The sequence below is a fragment of the Argiope bruennichi genome, chromosome 2 (assembly GCF_947563725.1).
Source record: "Argiope bruennichi chromosome 2, qqArgBrue1.1, whole genome shotgun sequence".
NCBI classification, from domain to species: Eukaryota; Metazoa; Arthropoda; class Arachnida; order Araneae; family Araneidae; genus Argiope; species Argiope bruennichi.
In genome coordinates this window covers 106,821,506-106,846,632 of record NC_079152.1, presented here as the reverse complement: position 1 = coordinate 106,846,632, position 25,127 = coordinate 106,821,506, and the positions used below count along the sequence as shown (strand labels likewise).

General features: G+C 28.2%; 1 protein-coding gene across 1 annotated transcript in view; it reads left to right on the top strand.

The window, feature by feature from the left end:
- Positions 1-23,511, top strand: part of LOC129961860 (alpha-2-macroglobulin-like) — a 50,752-nt gene extending 27,241 nt beyond the window's left edge. The window contains exons 20-34 of the mRNA XM_056075458.1: positions 198-342; positions 1,879-2,107; positions 3,249-3,488; positions 4,132-4,183; positions 4,745-4,837; positions 5,642-5,818; positions 7,180-7,418; positions 8,800-9,037; positions 12,201-12,373; positions 13,741-13,950; positions 15,205-15,326; positions 17,381-17,471; positions 18,543-18,617; positions 20,857-20,959; positions 23,208-23,511. Coding sequence (XP_055931433.1) covers positions 198-342; positions 1,879-2,107; positions 3,249-3,488; positions 4,132-4,183; positions 4,745-4,837; positions 5,642-5,818; positions 7,180-7,418; positions 8,800-9,037; positions 12,201-12,373; positions 13,741-13,950; positions 15,205-15,326; positions 17,381-17,471; positions 18,543-18,617; positions 20,857-20,959; positions 23,208-23,242 — 2,222 coding nt within the window. The 3' untranslated portion in view covers positions 23,243-23,511. The remainder of the gene's footprint in view (positions 1-197; positions 343-1,878; positions 2,108-3,248; positions 3,489-4,131; positions 4,184-4,744; positions 4,838-5,641; positions 5,819-7,179; positions 7,419-8,799; positions 9,038-12,200; positions 12,374-13,740; positions 13,951-15,204; positions 15,327-17,380; positions 17,472-18,542; positions 18,618-20,856; positions 20,960-23,207) is intronic.
- Positions 23,512-25,127: the final 1,616 nt, after the last annotated feature.

Sequence of the window (25,127 nt, the reverse complement as noted above, 5' to 3'; positions counted from 1 at the left end):
TCTGATATCGTACAGTATTGTTCAAAATATTATGCATAACATGGTTGTATTTTAATATTTTGGGAAAATTCGTATTTTGTGAATCATTTTGCATTATACGGTGTATTTGTTGCTGAATTATTTTGAGAAATTGAAAAATAAGTTGAAACTAATAGGTCACAATATCGATGGCTTAAATCTTGATTGATTGATTTCAGACGAGGCAGCAGGTGGACCTGCAGGCGCAGCAGCTCCGGCTTTCCAGCCTGTTGCTCATGCTAAGAGAGTGGCTGTAACTAATTCGGCTGTGAGTGTAAGAGATTATTTTCCAGAAACTTGGTTGTTCCAGTTGCAAATGACGGGGTAAGAATTTTGCCACTTTGAAACAAACTTATCTCCTCAATTTCTGTTTCATGTTAAAGAAAAATGATTTACCTTTTCGTAAAAGTCGAATTCATTGTTACAAAGTTCTCATTGTTTATCTGCTGAAGAAAAAGAGATAAAAATCTGCTTATATGTTCCAATAAGACTAGTGATTTTGAATAGTCATAAGCTGTACTACTTTCACGTTTCTTAGTGTGTGTGTGTGTGTTTTGATAGAAATTTTATAATATTGTTTCCATTTAAGATTGTTTCGTAAGTGAATAAATAGGAAGTACTATTATAGTAAAACTAGATCTGAAGTTACTAAAATTAATTTCAGATTCTCTTATTTACTGTTTATGAAAAACATACAAGAGAACTATGACATGAAGGATTTAATATCAACCCAGTGAAATTGGTCTCCTGAAATTTTTACTCTGGAATAAAACTCTTTTCCTCATCCATCTCGTAAAATTGTGTAGCTTAAGAAAGTCCGGCTTTACATGACATTGGCGAAACAATAGTTGAGAAATAAAGATCTTTGGCAAGGATCTAACATTTTTACTCAATCTATAGAGCAAATATATATTTTGGACGCCTTTTTCTGACTGAATGGAACCAAGAGTTGGCACGGAAATATGGTTTTAGTCACAATATCACATACTATATTTCATTGACTTAAATTATTGCTGTTATGAGTTATTGCGTTTATATGAAAGCGAAAGAACAGATGGTAAATTCTTTAATGCCTTTTCCTCGAAATTTAATATGAATTTACGTTTTAGATGCTAAATCTGTATACTAAATTTCATTCATTTAGCCCTTGGCGTTTGGTAATTATCGATTACATTTTATAAGAAACCAGAGAGACAACTTCTTCTGAGCAGATTTCGTTTAAAAGTTGTTAGAGATCTACACATTTTATTTGAAATCTATACACCAATTCTCATCCGTTTAGATCAGAACATTTTTTAATTATCATGTTAACAGACAGACAGACATAATGCTAAAAATGTGTTTTTTTTTAAAGGAAGGTCAGAAGCGAGGAAAGTCGTCAATATTTCTTGTAGAGATTCGAATGTTTTTAAAATTACATATTTTCTTTTTGTTTCATATATGCGAAAATAAAAATGGAATTGTTGCGCATGCCAAAAGGCAAGAAAATCAATCTATAAAAAATTTTTGGAAAATTATATCAACAGTTACGTTTTAAAAATTGAACAGCTGACAAATAAGCATGGGAAATACAAATACTCATAAATCTGAAATTTTTAAATACATATTCATTTGTAATTCTTAACTACATCTAAAATTATATTTAATGCAGAATTAAAAAGATAAAAACTTATTTCAACAAATTAAAATATATACCCAGATTCAATAACAAAAAATAAAAAAATACCCACGGATACTTTAGAATAAACAATAAGGTTTTTATATAATATTTGAGTGAATACTGCAATATTCAAATCATTTCTGAAATGGTTTGGGCTAAAATTTATTTTTGTTGAATATAATTGGTGTGTGTTTTTTCAGTCCTGATGGTATGTTTCAAAAAAAAGTAACCCTTCCGCACACTATAACCGAATGGATTGGAAATGCTGCATGTGTAAGCGCACAAGATGGTCTTGGTATATCTGATATGACTTCAATTTATGGTTTCCAGGCTTTCTTTATATCTTATACCCTGCCAGTAACTGTCACTAGAGGAGAGGTGTTCACTGTTGTTGTCTCACTCTTCAGTTATGTCGATGCTGCTTTACCAGTAAGTGGAAACTTTTCTTAAATATTTAGGCAGATAGAACATAGGTAAATATATTTCTAAATAAATGACTTGAGACTATAAGCAAGAAAAAATCTTTAATAAAAACTCACTTCAGGTACTGTCGTAAGGTACTTACTAGTTATCAACATATATCAGCAATTGTTCATAAATGTGCGTTTAAGCGATGCCTCGGGTTAATTAAACCCGGCTTTAGAAAAAAATTACAATTTTTCAATAAACTGCTTTTTTTAAAAATTTTCTTAATTTCTTTGCTTTATATATTTCCCTTGATTAATTTCAAAAGGCATACCAGTAAGATTTGCTACTTTTCTCATCACCATTTTGACCTTACTTTAAGAATTTTAAATAAATATGGTCATTATCAAATTACAAAATGTATCCAATTTCTCAAATCCTTTATGAAAACAGTCTAAAAAAATCAACTTTCCTAGAAGTTTTTTCATTATCTTTGTTATAAACTGCACGAATCGATTTCTAATTTTATGATATTTAAGACCGCAGATCTACAATTACAATTACAATTATTGCTGAGCTAAAACAATACCAGATAATCGACTAATATTTGTATAATAATTTGTTCATCTAGTCCTAATGATTTCAAATAATGTCAATTAATATTATAGATCAATGATTTAATGTGTCTTTTATAAATAGAAAAAAGTTACTATTAATTGATTTTTTGAACAATTTTCATAAGCAATGTAGGTTTGATTATTGTCTAGAGAGAGTTTCCAAAAATGTTTTATTTCAAAAATCAAATCAATGTCATTCTAGTTAGCTGGCTATTAATTCAATATACCATTGAAAGTACATGAATCTATCTAAGTATTTCTATCTTATAAGTATATCCATTTAATAAGCACCACTAACATAGGGATTAAACTTCATTTCTTCAAAGTTACTAAGAGGCAAAGTGTATGTAAAATCAGATTAATGGTAAATTTGTTCTTATATTGTGCTACCTGGTAAAATATAGCCACTCTGCTTTCCATTTTGTTGAAACAACAGGTGATTGTACTAATTTCTTATAGATTTATAAATATATTATCTTTGCAGACAATTTAAAATTGATTTATTTTATTTTTCCCAAAAAATTAAAAACTTGTCTATGCCGTTACAGATAGCAATTTCTGTGGATCCATCTGATGGCTTTACAGTCGTAAGTGATTTATCTGATACTGAGGTTTGCATTCAACCAAGAACAAGTAACAGCCAGCAAATCAAACTACAAGGAATGAAACTTGGAGCACAGAACATAACTGTGCGAGCGCAAACTGCCTCTTCCAGCCAAGTTTGCGGCGGCTCTCCTGTATACAGTTCTTATGCTAGAGATGCCATTACTCAATCTGTTGAAATCGAGGTAAAATAGTCGATTTAAATTACCAATTATATATTCACGAAAAATCCATAAAGTGAATCTATGGTAAAGATCATTGCTTTTTCCTAGATGAAAATGCAAAATACCGGTAATATATCAAGGCTGAAATGTTAACAACATAGTTCTGCAACTCAACAATATGCGGCGGAGCAATTAATCATTAACTTAAAAGCAATGGAACATAACATCACTCAAATTGCAGCAAGACAGCTTGATCCACTATAACGCTCCAAATATAATATTTACTCCCCTGACTCCTCTCTCTTAGCCACGTGGTTTAAATAGAGGTTTGCCAACAAGGTGTCGAAAAAATATAGAAAAATCCTCATTTAACGAATCATAATACAAATAACACCGTAATGCCTCTATTTTACGGAAACTTCATTTTTGTCGCCAAATAATCGCCAAGTTTTTCGCCAAGAGTAGGGCATTTATTAAAATATCTGTAAAAATATCTTGCTTGAGGAGGAAAGCAATATTATAGATTCATAAAAATATAATAACAATTCGTAACAATATTTTTGTATTTTAGTGCAGAAAAAATATACCATTTCTGTAGTCCTTAATTACATTAATAAAACTATGTGATTGTAATTGGATTAAATTGCATATAATAATTTTATAGGCTGAAGGATTTCCTGCTGAAGAAGTAACAAGCGTACTTTTCTGTCCTCAAGGTAATACTTTATTTACATATTAATGAAATTTGCTACCATTTATTTACTAATATGCAATGCTTGTGTGTCTACAAGGATGACTACTTGATCTATAGTTGTAAAAGTTGAGAATCTCTTGGAAACTTTAAATACATATATAAAATAGAGGATAGAACCGCGTCCTTTAGTATATTTTTTCAAAATAATAATTTATTAAAAATAAGTAAAATTTTTGTTCTTTCCGGGTGATAAATTTTGCGAATATAATCGCACAAACATAATTTTGCAGCATAGCAACAAGTGGTTAATACTTCCATTTGTTAAAATATATTTATATTAAATATGATAACTATAGATATAAAACACCAACAGACACACGCATGATTTTATTAGCAGTATAGATGAAGAGTCAATAGTATTAACCACCCAGAATATTCTCATTTCATAATAGATTAGTGCATGATACAGACTTTTTAAATAAAATTCATTGCAGTGTTCAAAATTTCTTCCAGCTTCTACTATCCTTCTTCTCTATGCGTTTTTCGAATTTGATATTCTTTATAACTCTATTTGACATTTCAGATGAAGAAAATCAAGAGTTCTCACAATCTTTCCCTCTGAGCACACCAGGTTATGCTGTCCCTGATTCAGCAAGGGCAATTGTGGACATAACAGGTAGGTTTTGTTTATACATTTGAACAAGAGAAAATAATTATTGCAAATAGTTCAAAGAAATATTCAGATCGATCAGTTCATTTCTTTAATATAGAAATCTCTGAAAAATTCTTTTACCAATCTTGAATTTTTTATGCTTATTAATTAAATCACTGCGACAAGAAGTTTATATTCAAATGCATTGGATGTATGAATATGTCCTATTTAACATATGGCATTAGTAGTACTAATTGCTTGCAGAAAACTCGGGAAAGCTGTTTTAGAACACTTTGACAAACAATCTTCAAAAATTACAGTTAATATTTCAAAGAATTAGAAAGTATGTCTTGTGCCAAATAAACAGCATTTGCAGGATGTAATGTTATATTATTTTACTGCAAAAAAAAAAAGAAAAAAAAACTGAAGCAGAAACACATCGATGGCTATTGAACTGTTATCGTCGTGACCATGCCCAATATTTTGCAAAGAATGGTTCCGGTTATTGAAAAAAATAATGATTTCAATGTACATGGCAAAAAGCAAAAGTTTATTTAAACTATTGTAACCTGTCAATGATGAAGAATGTAAGCAGCAATGGGTCAATTTGAACGAGGTATTGAAGGAAAAATGCTCAGTATATGACAAAAGACACAAGTTTATTTTCCAACAAGACAACGCTTGTTTACATGTTGCCATACAAGTGAAACAAACTTTAAAATCCTTTCCCTTGGATGGGTTGCTGGGAAATTCATTACTGAATTGCATATTGCAAAACTTAAATTCATTTTTTTCATTTCTGCTAACTTTTGCTCATTTAATTTTCAGGAAATGTAATGGGTCCTGCAATGCAAAATCTGAATAACCTTGTCGCGCTTCCAACTGGATGCGGTGAACAAAATATGGTTAAATTCACTCCAAACTATCTCGTATTGAATTATCTTACTGATATTGGTGAACTGACGGATAGCATTAAAAGTACTGCTATCAAAAATCTAAACACAGGTAAGCTGATTTCCTTATTTAAATCAATTTTAATTATATTATTAAATGAAGTTTAATATAAGCTGCAAACTCGTCATAAAGATGCTATTTCATTAAAAATGTTATTTTTAAGAAAGACTTTAATGTGAAAATACTGAGCAACATTTTATTAACTTCATTTTACAGACTAACATTTTACCTTTTTCTAAGATATATGTATAGTTGAAATAGGGGGAATGGTTAAGAGATAATTGTTTTTATAAAAAATGTTTTAAAAAATAAATTTTAGTATATTTTTCATATTTTTTTAATTTTAAATTTATTTAATTTACACTCACTTTCTGAAAATTTATAGAAAAAAAATAGTTTTGAAGAAAATTGATACTCTGAATTTCAAGGATATAAGAAATATTTCAAAAAGAGAATTCCTTCATTTTCTAAATTTATTACATTTTTTGATTTTAAAATATCTTTTTGATTATACAAAACAAAGTTAAATTTTATGAAGTACGATTATGTTTTGAAATTGAGTAAAGTTTTCACTTTTCAATTTAAAAAAAAATTAACAAATATTTTTACCAACGGCCTTTATACATTGTTTAAATTATTTGATATGAATAATAAAAAATAACTATTGAAATAATTTTGATGCAATTTAAATACTCGATGATACATCTATATTTGCTTGGAATGAATTTATTTTCATGTCTTTTTTTTATTTAAAAAAGATTTATTGTTTTCTACTTGTCATAAAACCTTTATTAAAATACTTCCTATACTACAGTATTATCTATACTGTAGTACAAGAAATTTGAAAAAAGATCGCAAAAATTGAAATGTTATATCAAAGATTTATAGAAAGGTTAAAAGTTAACAAATGTAATTTCAATTCATGAAATCTTCTTGGTGTAAGCATCAGAAACAAATAAAAATAATATTATCCAATAAAATACCTTTATATAAATTATTGCGCTGCACAACACTTTTCTATTTTCTACAATTTTATTTTTCACTAAAATAAGGAAATCTGTTTTATCAAATAAATTGAAAATCTCTTAGCAGTTACACCATCAAGCAGGTTTCGGTTAATGAAAACTCTGCCTATATAATTTTGTCAAACACATTCACTACAAATGCTGAATGAAAGTAACAGTGTGTGGGAGAAAAGTGGAAATACATGCTTTAAACGGAGAATAAATAAAAACCGTATTTCCAAACAATCACCATAAATGCAAGATATAGGTTTTTCATTTTATATATCTAATGGACCTTTTAAATTCGAAAGCTTTGCATTTGTGTATATTGCCAATTACTCATTTTACTTTAAAAACGAATGCCTGGTATTTCTGTGAGTTCGAAATATAAAATGAATACATTATTAGGTTATCAACGTGAATTAACATACCGTCACTACGATGGATCATTCAGTGCCTTCGGTAACAATGACAAAGAAGGCAGCATGTTCTTGACAGCATTCGTCCTGCGCTCTTTCTACCAAGCAAAGAAATACATTTTCATCGATGACAGTGTAATAACTGATGCACAGAATTGGATAACATCCAGACAACAAGAAGACGGATGCTTCCCCGACGTTGGACAAATTATCGACTCGGGAATTCAAGTAAGAAATGATAGAGCTTTTTTTTATATACTTTATATACAGAATAATTTAATTACGATAATTAAAATAATATATTTTTATACTTAGATTGTTTTTATATGATTCTCATTAATAAAAATGTATATAATATATGTCAGCATGATTTCTTGAAGCCTTTTTTTCTAAAGGGAAATGTCATATTTACATATTCAGATATATGGTGATATTTGTTTACCTTATAATGCTCATTTTAAGTAAAAGGGTTGATTATTTGATAGTAACGAGTTAGTTACTATCAAATAATCAACCTTGTTAGTGCCAAGTAACTGATATATGAGCTCACTACCGGGAGGACTAATCACCTAATGGTTAGGCCGTATCAGTTCAAATGTTATATAGTCCCCGACATTTTCGCTGACTTTCATTTTACTAGCGTTTATCTAAATGTACGCAATCTGCCGAATGTTTTCATTGATCTAACTTGTTATTTAGCAACGGACATCTAATTCGATGCAGCGTCACATTAGCTTGTGGTGAATAGCATATAAGCCAGTTAACAACTACGCTACACTGGCATATGCTTTTGTATCCTGGTTATATTGCTGGAATGCGAATCACAAGATCCCGAGTTCTATCCTCGCGCATCTCACATCGCTAAATTGGTGACCTCGGACGATGAACCTTCAACATTTTTAACAGCTGTTGTGGCGCCATCTACCCGCAACCAAATTCACCAGACTCACTTGACGCAGCAACCAAAGTCGCCAGACTCACTTGGCGCAGCAGCATCAGCAAGCACTCACCCATACTCGCTCGCCATAACGCTTGGCGCTATTCAACTGGGTACAAGGCCCATTAGACAACAGCTAAAAATACATCTCTACTGAATAGCCATGTCGTTCGTCTCACCTCAACTCACTGGAGGGAGAGTATGTGGTGAATAGCATATACGCCAGTTAACAACTACGCTACACGAGCATATGCTTTTGTTTCCTGGTTATGTTACTGGACTGCGAACCACGAGGTCCCAAGTTCTATCCTCGCGCATCTCATATCGCTAAAAGCTCTTGAAGTAAACTTGACTCCAGGGTGAAAGTAGGTTGCATTCCCGTAAGAATTTCGAATCTTCCATTTGCTTTCCCTAGTTGGAGAATCAGGCTATTCCCCAGACCATAAAACTAACTGCAGTCAGTAATTCGTCGTTACTGCAGATATTGGTCTGCCTTTTGAATAACATTGGTTAAGAGCACAACCAAAAGGTAGTACCTTAATCTTTTGTCCGTCAAAACATCACGTTCTTCAGATAAACTTTACTGTAACTCTGTATAAAAATAAGACAATGTGTCCTATATTAATTTTTTTTTTAAATGCGAATAGATATTTTTATATTATTTCATTTCAGGGAGGATTGCAAGACGATAAGAACGAAGGAACCATTACAGCTTATGTTCTCGCTTCTCTTTTCCTTTCAAAATACAACAATTTAACTGTAATTGGAAATGGTTTGGGTTGTATGAATAAACACCCCGCTACAAATCCATATGAAACATTCCTCTACGCGTACGTCGGGGCACTTAGCGGCAACAAGGGCCCCACACAGATGATTATTGATAACATCAAGCCTCAAGCAAATATAACTGGTAAGAAAAATTACACTTGGAAACATGTTGTTGTATATCATGTGTTTGTTTCTGTTTCATATTTATTCCGTTTGTTTCGTTTAGTATTTTTTTAATAAGAAAGCAAAGAAATAATGTACCTTAGTTATTATGACTGTAAATAAGTTAATAAGCCATCTGATGAAAGTATAAAACAATAAGCTTGTATTTCAGTAAAATTCTTTAATTTGATATTAGAAGTCTATGAAGGATTTTTCTTAATTTTCACAAGATTTTTTAATTTTTTTTTGTCTAAATGAATATTTGAATTACTAAAGATTAATCAACAAATACACATAGATCTGTTCCGTATGTCTCACCACCAAAGAAATTAATAGATTGATAAATGATTTTTCGTCATTAAAATTTTTAGTCGTTTTTTAAGAATAATTAAAACAGGAGACAAAATTAAAATCGCTAATATCTATAGAGATGTATATTTTTCATTCGATCCAGAGCTACTAAATGTCTCTCTCTTCTTTTAATTTATAAAATGCAGTGCTTCAGAGCTTAAATTTGCAAATAAATGATTATGAGTATAAATTATAAGTTTTTTTTTCTTTTTATGCGGAAGAAATTTTAAGCTGAACATATTGACATATTTTTCTTTTTGAAGAATTTCGATAAATTTTATAATATATACGATGCGGTACCAGTGCTACAACTCTCTGAATTTAAAATAAGCAAGCAATATTTATATACATTAAGTGTTTTAATGAAATTTGTCATTCATGTTTTTCAAAGCGAATGAAATATCTTATCGATTTTTCTTAGTCCCAGTTTTATTTAAAACGTGTTTATTCAAAACTAAATAAATTTAACCTGTTAGCAGGGTATGACAAAATATTTCTATATGAAACAAATAGAATATGAGTTAATTACCCAGTTAACAGGCAAAATTTCGAAATATTGTCTCATAAAAATTATTTTTGCCACATTTTAAAAATTATCTTTTCGATTATTCTTTCCATTTTTTTTTTCAAAAATAAATTATTCACAATTTCTAACAATAATTTCACTATCGTTACCATTAATGCCATTTATTTTTATCAAATCATTCAATCTCGTTCTTTTATTAGAGTTTAATTTATGATTTTAAAAACGTTATTTTTGACTGAACGTTATGAAGACGTAGTTATTTTTTAAACACTGCTTTTTAGATTGGTTTGAATTCCTTTTAATGTTTACATTAAATAGTTTAATTCCGCCACACTTTTTTAATATTTAACATACCCGCATCGTATAAAAATAAGTTCTATTTTTCAGATCTAGTTCAATAAATAAAATTTTATCTTATTTGTCATTTTTTTTTAAAAAAAATTGATTATATTGTTCCATATTTGCTCCAACTAGGTAATATTACTTTAAGCGAACATTTCTCCTTGGCTTTGCACTCCAGCTACAGAATTTCGGCCTCTTTTTCATTCACAAGTACCTAAAATTCACACATTGTTTTCTTTATAATAATTACAACCAGGACTATGACATCAATTTTATTCGTAAACATTAATTGCAGCTTTGATTTACTCTCCTATTTTGTTAACTGATTCATATTGCGTCCACAAACCCAACCTTTTTATGATAACAAAATTATAAAAGATCTCATCATACACGCAGTAGAAAAACTTTAAATGCAAGTATCAACTAAACGAACACGGAGTTGAATTTTATCTTTTTTAGCCTTTTGCATCGAATTCAAATTTTTGGAACAACGAATGAAATGCAATGAGTAAGTATATGCAGATACGGATGAGAGCAATCTCAAGACTTCTAATTAATAAGGAAGTGAATGAGGTTTAAAAAAATCGAAATATCAATTCCTTTTTCAAAGAACTTCTAAAATTAGGACAATTATAAGAATATTCATTTAAATGAAAGATAGTCAGCATTTCTGATCGATCCTATCAAATTATCCAGAGCTGAATTTAGATCTTGTGTTTAGTAGAAGGTTCAATCAGGAAGCCAAAGGTGCTTGTAATTGGCATTTTATTTACATCTTGGTTAATTTAATTTTACAAAGAATGAATTTGTTCACCAGCAATTAGTTACCTGCTTACTGTTTTATTTATTTATTTATTTTTGTTCTTAAATCTGGTCTCGCACATATATTTAGTTTACACTTTAAAATGCTTTATTTAGAAGCAGGTTAGAATAAAGATAATTAATTTTCACATCAATTTCAATTCCCATAAAATTTCTATCAAATAACAGGAGTGCAATTTCAATTAAATACATAGCATATTCACAGTTTAAAAACTAAAAGAACTGATATTCCAGAAGAACACCTTGGTCCTCATAGATGGTTATTGCTTGAAAAGTTAAATAGAAAATCTAAGGAAATTCAGTAAATAAAGTGCAAGTTTGTTTATAAGACTAAAGAATTTGTATGCAATTCGTATAAGCGTATGTTAACAGAATTATCCCACTTGTCTTAAATTTTATATTCTTACACAGAAATAGAAAGGTCTTATCATATAATAAAGTTAACGGGGGAAATGCCGTAATCACTGTATCAATCACCAATCACCGTAAATCATCGATGGAAGAAATGTCCAAGAAAAACACATTCTTTCTTCTCTCTATACGAAATGAACCTTACGAATAAAAATAACAAAAAGTGAAGAAGTGATAAAGTGTGGTAAATAGCACACTTTTGTTTACAATGAATGAGCGAAATTCCAATTTGTTAGGTATATAATGACAAAATAATGTGAATATACCTCTAAAACGCATCTACAACTATATAAAAATGTAGTAGGTAATGTTATTTTTAATCATATGCATCTGGATAAACAATTAAAGCCATTTTCTAATATAGCACTCATTTATTTCTATGCAAAATGTTAAAAGTGACGCCATTTTTTTCTTTATTTATAGAATACATTTAGAATTAGACCCTTTTTTTTTCTTGAAATATTCTTTGATTTCGTTACAAAAATAATAATTGCTTAAACCTCCCTTTGGGAATGAATCGAATGCATATGAATTATTAAAACATGACTTCATTCAATACCAAACTTATTCATTTTAATTTGAGACTATTGTTAATATGGTGCATTTAATTTTTACTTTGGAAAATTCTTTAAACAATGATATGTTCAATTTTTTTTTAAATTTCTCATTAAATGCTTCGATCTAATTTCAGATGGTATGGAATATTACCAAAATCCTGGTGGCTCAAAATCCCTGGATATCGAAACAACTGCGTATGCTGTGCTGACGAACCTCAAAATTGGAAATAGTAAATCCGAAGTTCTTCCTCTAGTTCGCTATTTGACATCGAATCTCAATCCTTCGGGCGGTTTCCAAAGTACACAGGTACAGCAAAATGTTTCTTATTCAGCAAGTATGTTATTGGTTTAGTTGACATTTTAACATATTCTGCTCCAGATTGAAGTTCCAATTTATGTGTTCTGACAGAAAATTTGGGAGGTATATAGCATAATGAAAAGAGCAGCATAATTCTTCTAAAAGGGTACAAGTTGAATGTCTATGAAATTCAAGAATATATTATTCAAATAACATATTAAAACTAATATATGAAAATAAAGATTTATTTGAAATTCTTCGAAATAAAAAATTCCGATGAATAGTTTGTAGCCAAAGAAATCCAATAGATATTAGAGAAGAAGTACATTTATTATATTCAGTAACAGGAATCAAACATAATATAGTTACTACAGACGAAAGTCTAGCAGAACACCTTGACGCCAAAATAGGATATTTAAGTCACTTTTTTAAATCAATTAAGATGAGAAACCGAAAACAAAACATGATATCTCAGTGCATTTGCTACGAAATTGGGCATTCTCCAATCTAAAAAAAAAATACTATGTGAATAAAATTATTGAAGTATATCTATGTGTAATAAATTAATTCAAGGTAAAAGTAAGCAATACGATTGATTCGTATATTTATTACAAATAATATACCAATGACTTCTGTAACCTAGAGAAAAAGAATTGTTACATGTAATAATTGTCTGCGAATTTTTACTTTTGGACAACCAGAGTGAAATGCATAAACTTCAACAAGTATCTGAACAACTAATTTTTCTGACATATTCAACTTTTTAATAATATAATGATTCAACGATTTGATAGTCAAGTGAAACAATCATAACGTGAAGAACATTTTGTCATTCTTACTCATATAGCATTTACAAATGTTTTTGTGGTGGATTGGTTCCACCACAAAAACATATTGGCTCGAGAAATAAAATTTTACTGTCATGTAGTAGTGATTATGAGTAACTGACATAGATATCACTAATCCTTTTGATCCTCCCGCTTCATCTAATATTTGCCATTGAAAACTGGTATAAATGCATTGTAATTTTGTGTTCGTGGCGTCCCCATGAGCGAATTCAAAGGTATCTCTAACCACTCTTATCTTTCCCTGATTTTTCCTGCTTCTCTTTACTTGAGTAACGAGTCACAAGTCATTGAGTCACCTAAGTTATAACAAATAAATCTCCATAGTATATTTTGACATCGGATGCATCTAAAGAAGTAATGTTGATATAGTCTCCTTATGTGTGAAAATTCATCATAGAAATCTAGACGGAAAAAGTTATTTTTTTAATTAGCAGCTCTTCTCAAATAATTTCTAATATTCTTATTCAGTTTTACTATGAAAATGTACAATTAAACATTTATAAGAAAATGTTATTTTTATTTCAACAGGATACATGTGTTGGATTGAATGCTTTAAGTAAATTTGCAAAGTTTGTTTACAACGATCCAGTTGAAATTTCAGTGACATTAACAGGAGGCTTGCAGGAAAACTTGGAAATTTCTGAATATAACCAACTAGTTGTTCAACGAAATGAAGTTACCCAAATACCTAATGTCCTCAACATAGATGCCATAGGAACAGGTTGCGGTCTCCTTCAGGTAATATAATCAATTTTTAGAAGAGAAAAAAAATAAGTCGAGTTGTTACTTCGTACTAATCCGATAACACTATTATCATAGCAATATGTCTATATGTTTTCTGTATATATTTATATATATATGAGAGAGATGGTGAGGGAAGAAGAGGGAGAGAGGAAATGTCCCCTTGGCAACAATGCATCAGTTGCCAAAAAATGTGCGAACATGATAGTTATATAAACTGTACGAAGCTGTTGAATGGGGAATAAGGATGCTTAGTATATACCGCAGGCAATTTAGCGACTATTTCAAACAGAAACACATATTTTTTTAAGGATATTTTTTATTTACAATAAAAATAATTGTAAAATTATTTTTAAAGTGAGATCTTAGCATTTATGGTCAGTCAAAATTGCTTCGAAAAAATTATCATAGTTTTTATTGATGATATGAAATTAAAAACAGAGCTATTATTTCTGTTTAAATAAGTGGTTTAACAAAGCGTATACCCTCGCATATTTCATTTCGAAGTAAGATTTTATTCCAAATTTATTAATGATCTTTTAGGCTGCTGAAACGAGGGAAACTTTGCATACGACCTAATACATTTTCATTTTTGATTAGAATATCAAAACTTTCAAAGTTTACACATTCTTGATGGATTACAATTAAAAAAAAAGAAGGGAATTATTTTTATCAAAATCTACCTTATAATGAAAGTCTAACTTTCATTATAAAGTAGATTATTGAGTAATATTTCATTATATTCATAATATCTAACTTGAAGAATAACATGAATGTTTAGTTTTAAAACAAACTCAAAATATAGATACGAGTAACGTGTAAAAAATTAACTTTCTAGAAAAGGTATGAAAAAACTCAATCCTAACGTGTTAGAACTCTTTAACATAAATTAACTATAATAGACTAATTTAAAGTTAAATATATAAAAATTAAAATAAAGAGGAATTTCAATCGTCAGTAAAAAATATTTTAGCTTTACTGACTTTCACTTTTTAGAACATTTTCATTAGTTTTCATTTCTATTATGTTTAAATGTTATTATTGTCACAAAGGGAAGTAAATAGCAGAATTGATATTTTACATTCAACGTATCGCGACCAGTAGTGAGTTCTACTAATTACAATTTAAAATATCAAAAACTGTTGATTATTACTTAATTTCTTTAACTAAACCAACTATTTCTTCTCATTACGTTTCAATTTCCTTGTAAATCTTGATCATTGACTAATATTTGTCGATCTTCTCATTTAGACGTCACTTCGATACAATACTTTGACTCCTCCCGAACAGAATCAGTTCAGTATTCAAGTTACAGGTCAAAATGTTTGCATGAGTCCTGAGTGCAAAGGAAGAAAGATAACAACTGTAGTAAGGTGCGGGTCTCTTTGTTTATTTATTACATAAACTGTTACATGAAGCATTAATATTTATGAATACGTAATCAAAAACGACTTTTGAACGGCTTGTTTTCTAATTAATAGTTATTTTATTTCTGTTATCTGTCATTTCATTTTTTAAATAGAAATAGAACAATTTTAAAGTAAAAATTGTTAATCAGTTGAAATAAGTTATATTTAAAAAGTTATAGCCGAATTTATCATTGTATAAGCATAATTGAACTGTAAATAAACTGAACAACAGTAATGCAAATCTCGATAGAATGTTTCTGAGTCTTCGTATAAATTGAGAATAATATTTCAGACAAATATTTCAGATTTTATGTTATAAAATTACTTTTTATTGTTATTCATTTTTGGCTACCTGTTGGTTTGCTAAGATTAATGATTGCAAAATTTTCAATCAAATATTTTGGAACGCTAAATCGAAATAGTTTCCCCAGGACAATATTTTTAAGCTACAAATTTTGAATGTAATATAATCCATATCGTTTTAGAAGGCATGCACCATTCTGTTCATTGTATTATTATTTCCCTAATTTTCTGTTATATCCCCTTAAATTTGAAATCTAATTTGAAACAGAAGTAGTTCAACTAATAAAAAATGTTTTGCATAGTAAAAAGAAATTTCTTTTTAACAAACATGTTTTTAAAATTATGAGCAGTGAAGAGAGAATCATTTGGAACTGAAGATTTATTTGTAACACATTTTTATTAATCATTTAGCAATATCTCAGGGTCTAATTAATTTAACATTTATCAAATTATACATAAAAATTCATTTCAGAACAATAAAAAAAGTTTATTAAATATACCTTATTGTATGTATAATTTTGATTTAATTTTAAAAGAGCTTTTTTGCATTAGCTGCTTTTTAACAATTTTTTTAATGAAAACGAATTTTTTCATAACGTTGGATAAAGAATTTTGGAAGATTCAGTCGAAATTTCGGACGTTTTATAAAACTCATTTATCTGGCTGCAATATCTTAAAGGCTGAATAATAATGGCTTTGAAATATTTTAATTGACCGATTTTCATCGTCTACGCTCACGATTTTTCATCAATTAACAAACTAAAAATGTTCAAAAACTTGCGTAATACTGCACTTTCTCTTCCTTGAGTTGGGTATTAATGAGTCATATGCTGGCCATTGCAAATGTGGGATTTTTTTTTCTTTTTTCAAAAAATTATATTGAGGTTATTTGATAAATTCCGAAATCACTTTACTTTGAAATAGTTATCTGAGATTTTTCAGATACAAAGGAGCATTCATTTTTTGTATTAATTTTTTTTTATTTTGCAAAGCTTGTAATTTTCTAAAATTTTTAAGTAATATTGAAACATTTATATATAGTGACTGTCTTATTGTTCACTCTGAGTTGAGTTTGCATCTTATTTTTAAAATAAAAAATTTATATTTCTTATTTTAAAAGAAAGACTTATATGCGTTGTTTCACAAATAGTTAAAATAGTTATTAATGCTACGAAAAGGAAAAATATTTCTTTTCCCTTTATTATAATCCAACATCAGGAATTTTCACATCTTTTTCGATATTACGATAATATAGATCAATGTTATTTTCCACTATAGTTCTAACAGTAAAAAATTATTTTTCGGGTTCTTATTAACTTTTGTGTTAAAAAAATCTTTTAATTTTTAATTGAAATTTAAAATATTATTATTCGTATATAACTTGAAAATGAGAAAAATATGAAATTCTTTTAATAACATATTGTATTTAAGCTTAACCATATCAATATCACTAACTTTGACAACTTCTTTTCTGCTAACTTGATAGCAGCCAAAATGTGTTTCAAATATTGCAATTTTACACTGAACAAGTTACAGTTTTTTGCCAATTTTATAATATGAGATGTATTTTCTGCACTTTAACACATTTTATGGATACAAGTTAAAAGAAAAATTGCATTTCGAAACAAATTTTCAGTCTGTTAACAAATGTTGTTGTGGCAATAATAGAATGCTTTAAAATCATTATTTTTCTATTTTTTGTGCATATTTTTCAGATATCTGCCAGATGGAAGGAAATCTGGAATGAGTGTTGTGCAAATTAAAATGGTTACTGGAACAGTACCCGACAAAGATAGCCTTGACCAGGTATAGAAGTCGACGTTTTTTTAATTATTTTGTCCAAAAAAAATCACTCACAGGAAACAAATTATTACTATTTATGAATTTTCTAATTAAAATTGCTGAGATGGAAAAGCCTAAATAAAATTAATCTTTAATAATAAATATTTTATCTGATTAACACGAAAGAAATTATTTACTTAATTAATAAATGGTCGGCTCGAAATGAAGTTGCCAATATGTAAAATCATGTATTGACAACTTTTTTTTAATTCACATTGTCCATTTAGGAAAAATGAGTAACATGACATCAAAAAAAAAAATTTAATATAGAAATGGCCAAAACAATAATACAATTTTTATAATGTAATGTTACATTTTATCGATTCTTAAAATTAAACAAATTTTGAACAAACATTCTAAAAATCCGCATACATAAATATAGTCAATTTTAATTATTTAAAAAGCCTAAAATTTAAAATTTTATTCAACATTTTAATCTTGCAATTTTTTGAAATTTATTTGGTTACTTAATTATAGCCCTTTTATACACTGTTATTTAATGTGATTCAATTTACGTTTGTAAAAATGAGTTTCTATAACGGATTTTTCACCCACTCTCTGATGGTTTAGATTGCTGAAAAGTTTACACACTTAGGGGTTCTAGCTTATAACACTTATTAATACTTACTAGCTGTAATACTAATAATACTAGTTTATAATACGTATTAATATTAATTAGCTAATAGATTAAGTTAATAAAAAATTATTTCCATGAGACGTTTGATAATAAATTTAAGAAAAAAGTTTATTTGAAAATTCTGCATTATTTATATTGATTTGTAATTTAAGATTAAAAAGAAAAATATTATATAAAATCTTCTAAGAGGCTAATAAAAGCATATTTTTAAAAATTGTTCTATAAAATTTATTCAGCTAAGAGAAAGAAGTAAATCTCTATTCATTGTATGAAAATCACTTTTATGAATACATTTTTCATTTTTAAGAATAATTCTTTTTCGTCTAATAACATTCATACTTAAAAATCTGTAAAAAGTGTTATTATTCTGAATATAAATATAAAAATAATTCTTTCAGCTCGTCTCTGATAAGAACAACAATATTTTGAGGGCTGATGTTGAAAACAACAAAGTCAACATTTATTTATCAGAAGTGAGTAAATACTTCGCACACTTATATTTACCTTCATTATTTTAAGCTTTCGTAAAAAATGTATTAATTAACAGCATTTAAATTATCAAGTTATACAATTTTAATAAATATTATTGATTATTTTATTATTATAATGTTACTTATTTTAGTATAAAACAGTAAATCAATTAAATTGACAGAATGAATAAAAGCTGTATCATAAGACTCATTCAGTCAAGTATATAACAATTTGATATGAAGTAAGAAAAAAAAATAATTATCTTATTTGTTGAACTATTGAAAAAAAAATATTTCGTTACATGAAATTAATTTTAGATTCAATAAGAGTTATTTTGAATTATTTTTTTTCGATTTGTTTCGATTACTGTTGGCCATATTTTTGTATGTACTCCATAATCATTGTTCCTGGAAATGCCATTTTGATATTGCCAAGTCTAATTAATATTTTACATTAATTAAATATGTAAATTAATATGACATATTAATTTTGACTTTATGGGAAATTAAAGAACAGAATTCTACATCTCTATGTTTCTTTTATTTGTAATGAAGGACTTAGTACATTGTATCAAATACAGTTTTTCTTTACACAAATCTGTAGAAACAGAGACACATTTTTTAAGAAATGATGCGTCATTTTGACAATACCCCTTTCAATCCAAAGTGTTTAGAAACTCTTACAATGTGTCTTGAAATTTTGTTTCAAATTACAGGACCTCTTGTAGAATCATATTTATTTCATCGTCATTTTTATTTTGTATCTACGAAAAATATTCTTCAATATTTATAGTAAATAAATAGCTAATTTGCAACCCATTTGTATATAGAATGTCTAGGATATATCTTTCAACATCCACATTCAACATATCATGTGGATTTGTCGTTCAAAATCCACACACATTTTTTTATTGATTTCAAACAGCCCCTAGTTTGTCACTACCGTAAATAATGAGGATTACACGTCTTAATAACAATATAATCAATTATCATAAACATCCAAAATCTTAATTTAAAAAAAAAGAAATAGGCAATATATTAAAATTAAACAAAAGTTATCTCTGACTTGTCAAATCATACGGAATAAATTTGATAGTCATCACCACAGCTGCAAGGAAATGGGAATTAAGTTTTGGGTAATTGTCATCACCAGCTGCCGCATAAACTCTTCATTAAGAGGTTCGTCTCAACATGCAGTCAATGGTAACTCGATCCCAGTCTTTATGCATCTATCCGGGAAGCAAGAACCAATCATTGCGCCATGTACTGACATCCACATATCAGAATTTAAACTAAATAAGACAATATAGTAAAGGAAAATGAGTCATGAGATAAAAAAAAAATAACGCAATATTTTTATTACAGAAATGTTTTTCATTTTCACATATGCAATATTTCACTTGCAAAACAACTACACAAGCTATTGGAATGCGGATGAATCCTTATAAGTAGTCCCCAAATTCGCCATAACCAGACAGAAAATGAATCTTTTTAAAAACGCTGAAGAAGGAAGAATTAAAAGCAAGTTAACATTTCATGAAAGAACTTCGCCTTTCATCTGCGAGATTTATAAACTTTTATTTACTGAAGCTTCATATTAATATTTCATAAGATTATTATGAAATGTTTAAAGTTCAAATATCCATATTCAGATATGTACCTATCAATCAATATTTTCCCCGAAATATTTAAAAGGTTTTGAAATAATCAAATTATATTTAGCGTTATTTTACATACACAGACAAAATTTCTATTTGTTGAGGTTTAGTTACGTTATGTAAATCAATTTCAACCTTCATGTATAACAAATACATACAAAAAAGATTATATTGATAATTATACTAATTATTGATATAATAATTACTATAAAAAAACAATGACTGCATAAATTTTTGAAAACAAGAAAAATTTGTGTACCGTGAAAAATTTTAATTAAAAATTCATTAAATTTTTAAATAATTATCAAAAATTTAGATATTTCTAAACCTTGTTTGATTGAAATGAAATCTTGTCATAAAATAGGGCACCTTCATAATTATTGAATTGTCTTTCTTTTTTTTTTAAGTCACTTGGTGTGCAGTGTCTTAATATTTATTGAAAGATTTTATAAATTCAACTCTAATAAATGTGATTAGATACTTTCTAGAATTATTATTTCCGAGTATTTCTATAAAGAAAATATTAGTTGTGTACTTTTTTCAATAAATTTTACTTTCCTAATCTTGGCACTCATTTTTCTTAGATATCAAACAATCCTCAAGTTTTCTCATTTGATGCCGAAGCTGTAGTTGAAGTGGAAAATCCTCAACCTGGAATGGCAAAAGTGTTTGATTACTATGCACCTGGTAAGGAATTCATTAATTATATCTTCGCTTTTTAGCCATTGCAAATTTCATTTTTGTTGCTTTTATATAACTTACAAATAATCAAGTCCTCAGAAAAATAAGAACTAGAAGTTTATGATAAAACTATAATTTCGTAATCAGAGGATAATTTTCAACTCTTGCCTTGACAGAAGATTTCAGTAACATATAAATGTTCGTGAATGAATAAAGTGGGTATACAATGAAAAGTCCAACGAGTTCAGAAAGGATTACATTTTATTAGTTCTGAATACACAGATGCAAAACATAGCCGTCTTATATACAAAAGCAGATATTGCAGTAAACAGCACTACACAAGCAGAAAATAGCTATTAAGCAATTGCAATAACACAAAACATTCAACAGCTTTCTCTCGACTTGACAACTGATTCACTTTTGTGTATCTTTCAAGTTTTTACAGCTTCCATAATACGTCATTGAATGTTTTAGAACGAGGGCAGTTTTTAATGGAGTTATCATCAAAATTTTCGAATATTCTAGATCCTTCACTTTTGTCATCAAATTCTTTGCCAAATTGTCTTCAATTTTGTTGCTAAGATAAGGAGTCATTGACTCGGCCTCCATTCAACAATTATTGCCATATCAATAAGGCTATCTTATTTTTCAGGAGACGTATTGAAAAGGGAAGCAATAATACAAATTTGTAACAGCATGAACTTTTTATTTGGTCTTATTGGTATTCGTTCCATTTTCAAGAATGATAATGCCCTCTGTCATAATGAGGTTGGATGAAAATATTCAAATGGAAAAATGCGTTCAGTGCGTATTCATCCAAACTTAATTCCATAGGGTATGCAGGAGGCACAGCTCAGAGTCTTATACTAAAGTTCAGTTCGCCATCATTTATTAAAAAAATAAATTACTAAACAAGAATGGCAGAACTTCTGTCGAATTTTTCGAGAGGATTTGGTCAAAAGTATGCAAAACCAATGCTACTCATGAAATAGAAAAAGAGCTGAGTGCACATCTTACTAAGGCTCCATATAAGAAACCACAATAAAACTTTGTGATCATTTTTTTTATCTATCCAAAATCATTTTATAAATTTATATACATATGAATCATTTTGGTACACTTTCTTACATTATAATTAATAATATATCTTTTCATTGCATTATTGCTTATTGTTTGTGATTTAAATTAGTAAATTACTACCATAAAACTATTACATCTCATTTTTTTCATCAAATTGTTTCTGTCCTTTAACTTTTTGACAGCAAATAATTTATATTACTTTGAATTAATACTTTATATCACTTTCAGTTTTTTTAAAGTGCTTTAAGAATATTTTAAAAATTTGTGTCATATTTTTGCGAAATAATCGATTATAAAAAAATTAAAACCTACAATAGATAAAATTATATAAAAATCCTCTAAAATACGAGAATTTTTCAAATATCCAAAGAATACTTACTTATCTATTAACAGGAAGTATGGTATTTGATGTGTTATATAATTTTGTCATAAAATTAAATTTCGACAAATTATTTGTACAAAATTATAATAAGCTTTTTAACTGTTAATATATCTTGCTTTCAAAATAAGTTCACCTTAATGATTTACAACGAAATATTTATATAGATTTAAATATGTAAAGAGAAGACAGATCCTTTGAGATACCATCCATTTCTTTTCAGTCTCTTTACCAATTTATTTAAAAGAATGAATATTCGAAAAAAACTTGAAAAATTAAACAATAAAAATTGTTATTATAGAATACATTGAAAATATTTTCAAAACATAACAAAAAGGTGGTGAGGGCTCGGCCTCGGAATCGAAAGATTTCAAGTTCGAGACCAAATTTCACCGAAGAACCTTCGTGTAAACGTGCCAGATGCATGTTAAATCCATTGAGGCCAAATGTGCTCCAACTGGTGTGGTGCAAAAGTTTGGAGAGGAGTTGCTAGCTGAAGCATCGCTCTCGTCATCTGACGGAGGTTCAAAATTACGAGGTCCGTTCCAAAATAGCCCTAGTGTTGCTTTAAAAAACGAGACAATATAACTGAACTAGAGTACCTTACTTGCTCTCTCAGATCCCCTTCATATATTATATACAGAAAGAAACCATTTAATAAAAGGAATCGTTTATTAAAATATATCTATATATCTATCTTTTATTAAATATATCTAACTTTTTTTTAAATATATAAAATTATATCGCTTTTTAGCAATCTACATTTCGTTGTTATCATTGTTTTCTTTTTTCTAGAATACTCGGCATCTACTACATATGAATTCCCTTAACTACCTGGTAAATGAGCTGCAGCAAATATTAGGCAAGCAATTGAATGTCAATGAGTTTTTTTTAAAAAAACCAATTAATTTTTCAATGAACTATAAAGAAATTGTACAAAATTTACTCATAATATTATCTATTATACGTATATTTTAATTTTACAATATACTATGAAAGTTTTATGAATTTGATGCCTAAAAGTTTGTAACATGAAATCTATATTATGTACATGTGTTTTATTATATAAATGAAATAGTAAACCTTCAATTATAATATAGTTTTGTTTTCATTTCTTATATAATGTTATTACATATCATTTGTATACATTATTTCATATAATAATTCATGTAATAATTACTTATAAAGCGAGTTTCTTCCCATTGCTGCATTGTAAGCATATACAGACATTTATTAACTTTATTGTAGAGCAATAACTTTGAAGAATTATAATAAGCAAGCAATTAAATGAAATATACAGCATTAAAATGAAATACTTCAAGAAATGAATACAATGAATTCACCTATTTATCCTTTTTTTGTGCCACTTTGGCATTTCAAACTGTTTTTTTTAATTCTCCTTTGTTTACCCATTTCACAGAAAGTCTTAGATTGGTGACTATTTTTCATTAAAAAAAATAATAAGGAAATGTAGGTTGTTTGGAAAAACTTCGATATAAGACCACATGAATATGAATATGTTTTATCCCCTTATAAACTGAAAAAAAAATTGCCCATTCATTTTATATGAGCTATCAGTTTTCAAACTTTTTTAGCTTCCTGTGTTCTACTACCATTGAGTCATGGATCTTAAATTTTGCTGCATCTTCTTGGATTGTTCAGATTCAATAATATCCTTGCTTGACTCTTCAGCTGTCTTTTTAAGGTCTTCATCTCCATTATGAAACTTTTGAAGTAGTATTGAAAAGTACGTTCTTATTTATTCACTATGAAATGACACCCTTCCTGTTATGAGCAATTTCTGTTACTTTAAGAAAGAGGCAGCTTCTTAATGGAACGAATTTGCTTTTTCATTGTTATTTTAAAAGTTTGAATTATTAAAAACGAAAACAATATCATAAAAAAATTTAGATGAAATTCTTATATTATAACATAAACACAAATGAACATTATGGAATGTAACATGAGCGTAATTATATAAATTTATTTATCTTAACAAGTATAAAAGCCGAAGTTATTGTCCCATTGGCAAATGAATTATTTTTTTGCGAATAAAATATGCCATCAAAAACATAACTTGTAAAAGAAAACCAAGTCTCGCAACTCAATTCTTCTATCGTTAAAAAGTTGTGAGATCCATGTAATACCAAGTCGGTCAATTTATTCAGTCTCTACTTAAGGATTCTTCTGTCTTAAGTTATTACGTAATTAGCTAACCTAACAACATCTTATAGTGACCATATCAATATTAAAAATCTTTTATGGTTTAAATAAATAGATTGACTTGGCCATCGCATGAAAACACAATGCATCTTTACATTAAGTTAGATTACATTAACATATTATATTAAATTAGATTGTTTAGTGCGATTGCCAAGTCAATCTATTTATTTAAACCATAAAAGATTTTTAATATTGATATGGTCACTATAAGATGTTGTTAGGTTAGCTAATTACGTAATAACTTAAAACCATAAAAGATTTTTAATATTGATATGGTCACTATAAGATGTTGTTAGGTTAGCTAATTACGTAATAACTTAAAACCATAAAAGATTTTTAATATTGATATGGTCACTATAAGATGTTGTTAGGTTAGCTAATTACGTAATAACTTAAGACAGAAGGACCCTTAAGTAGAGACTGAATAAATTGACCGACTTGGTATTACATGGATCTCACAACTTTTTACGATAGAAGAATTGAGTTGCGAGA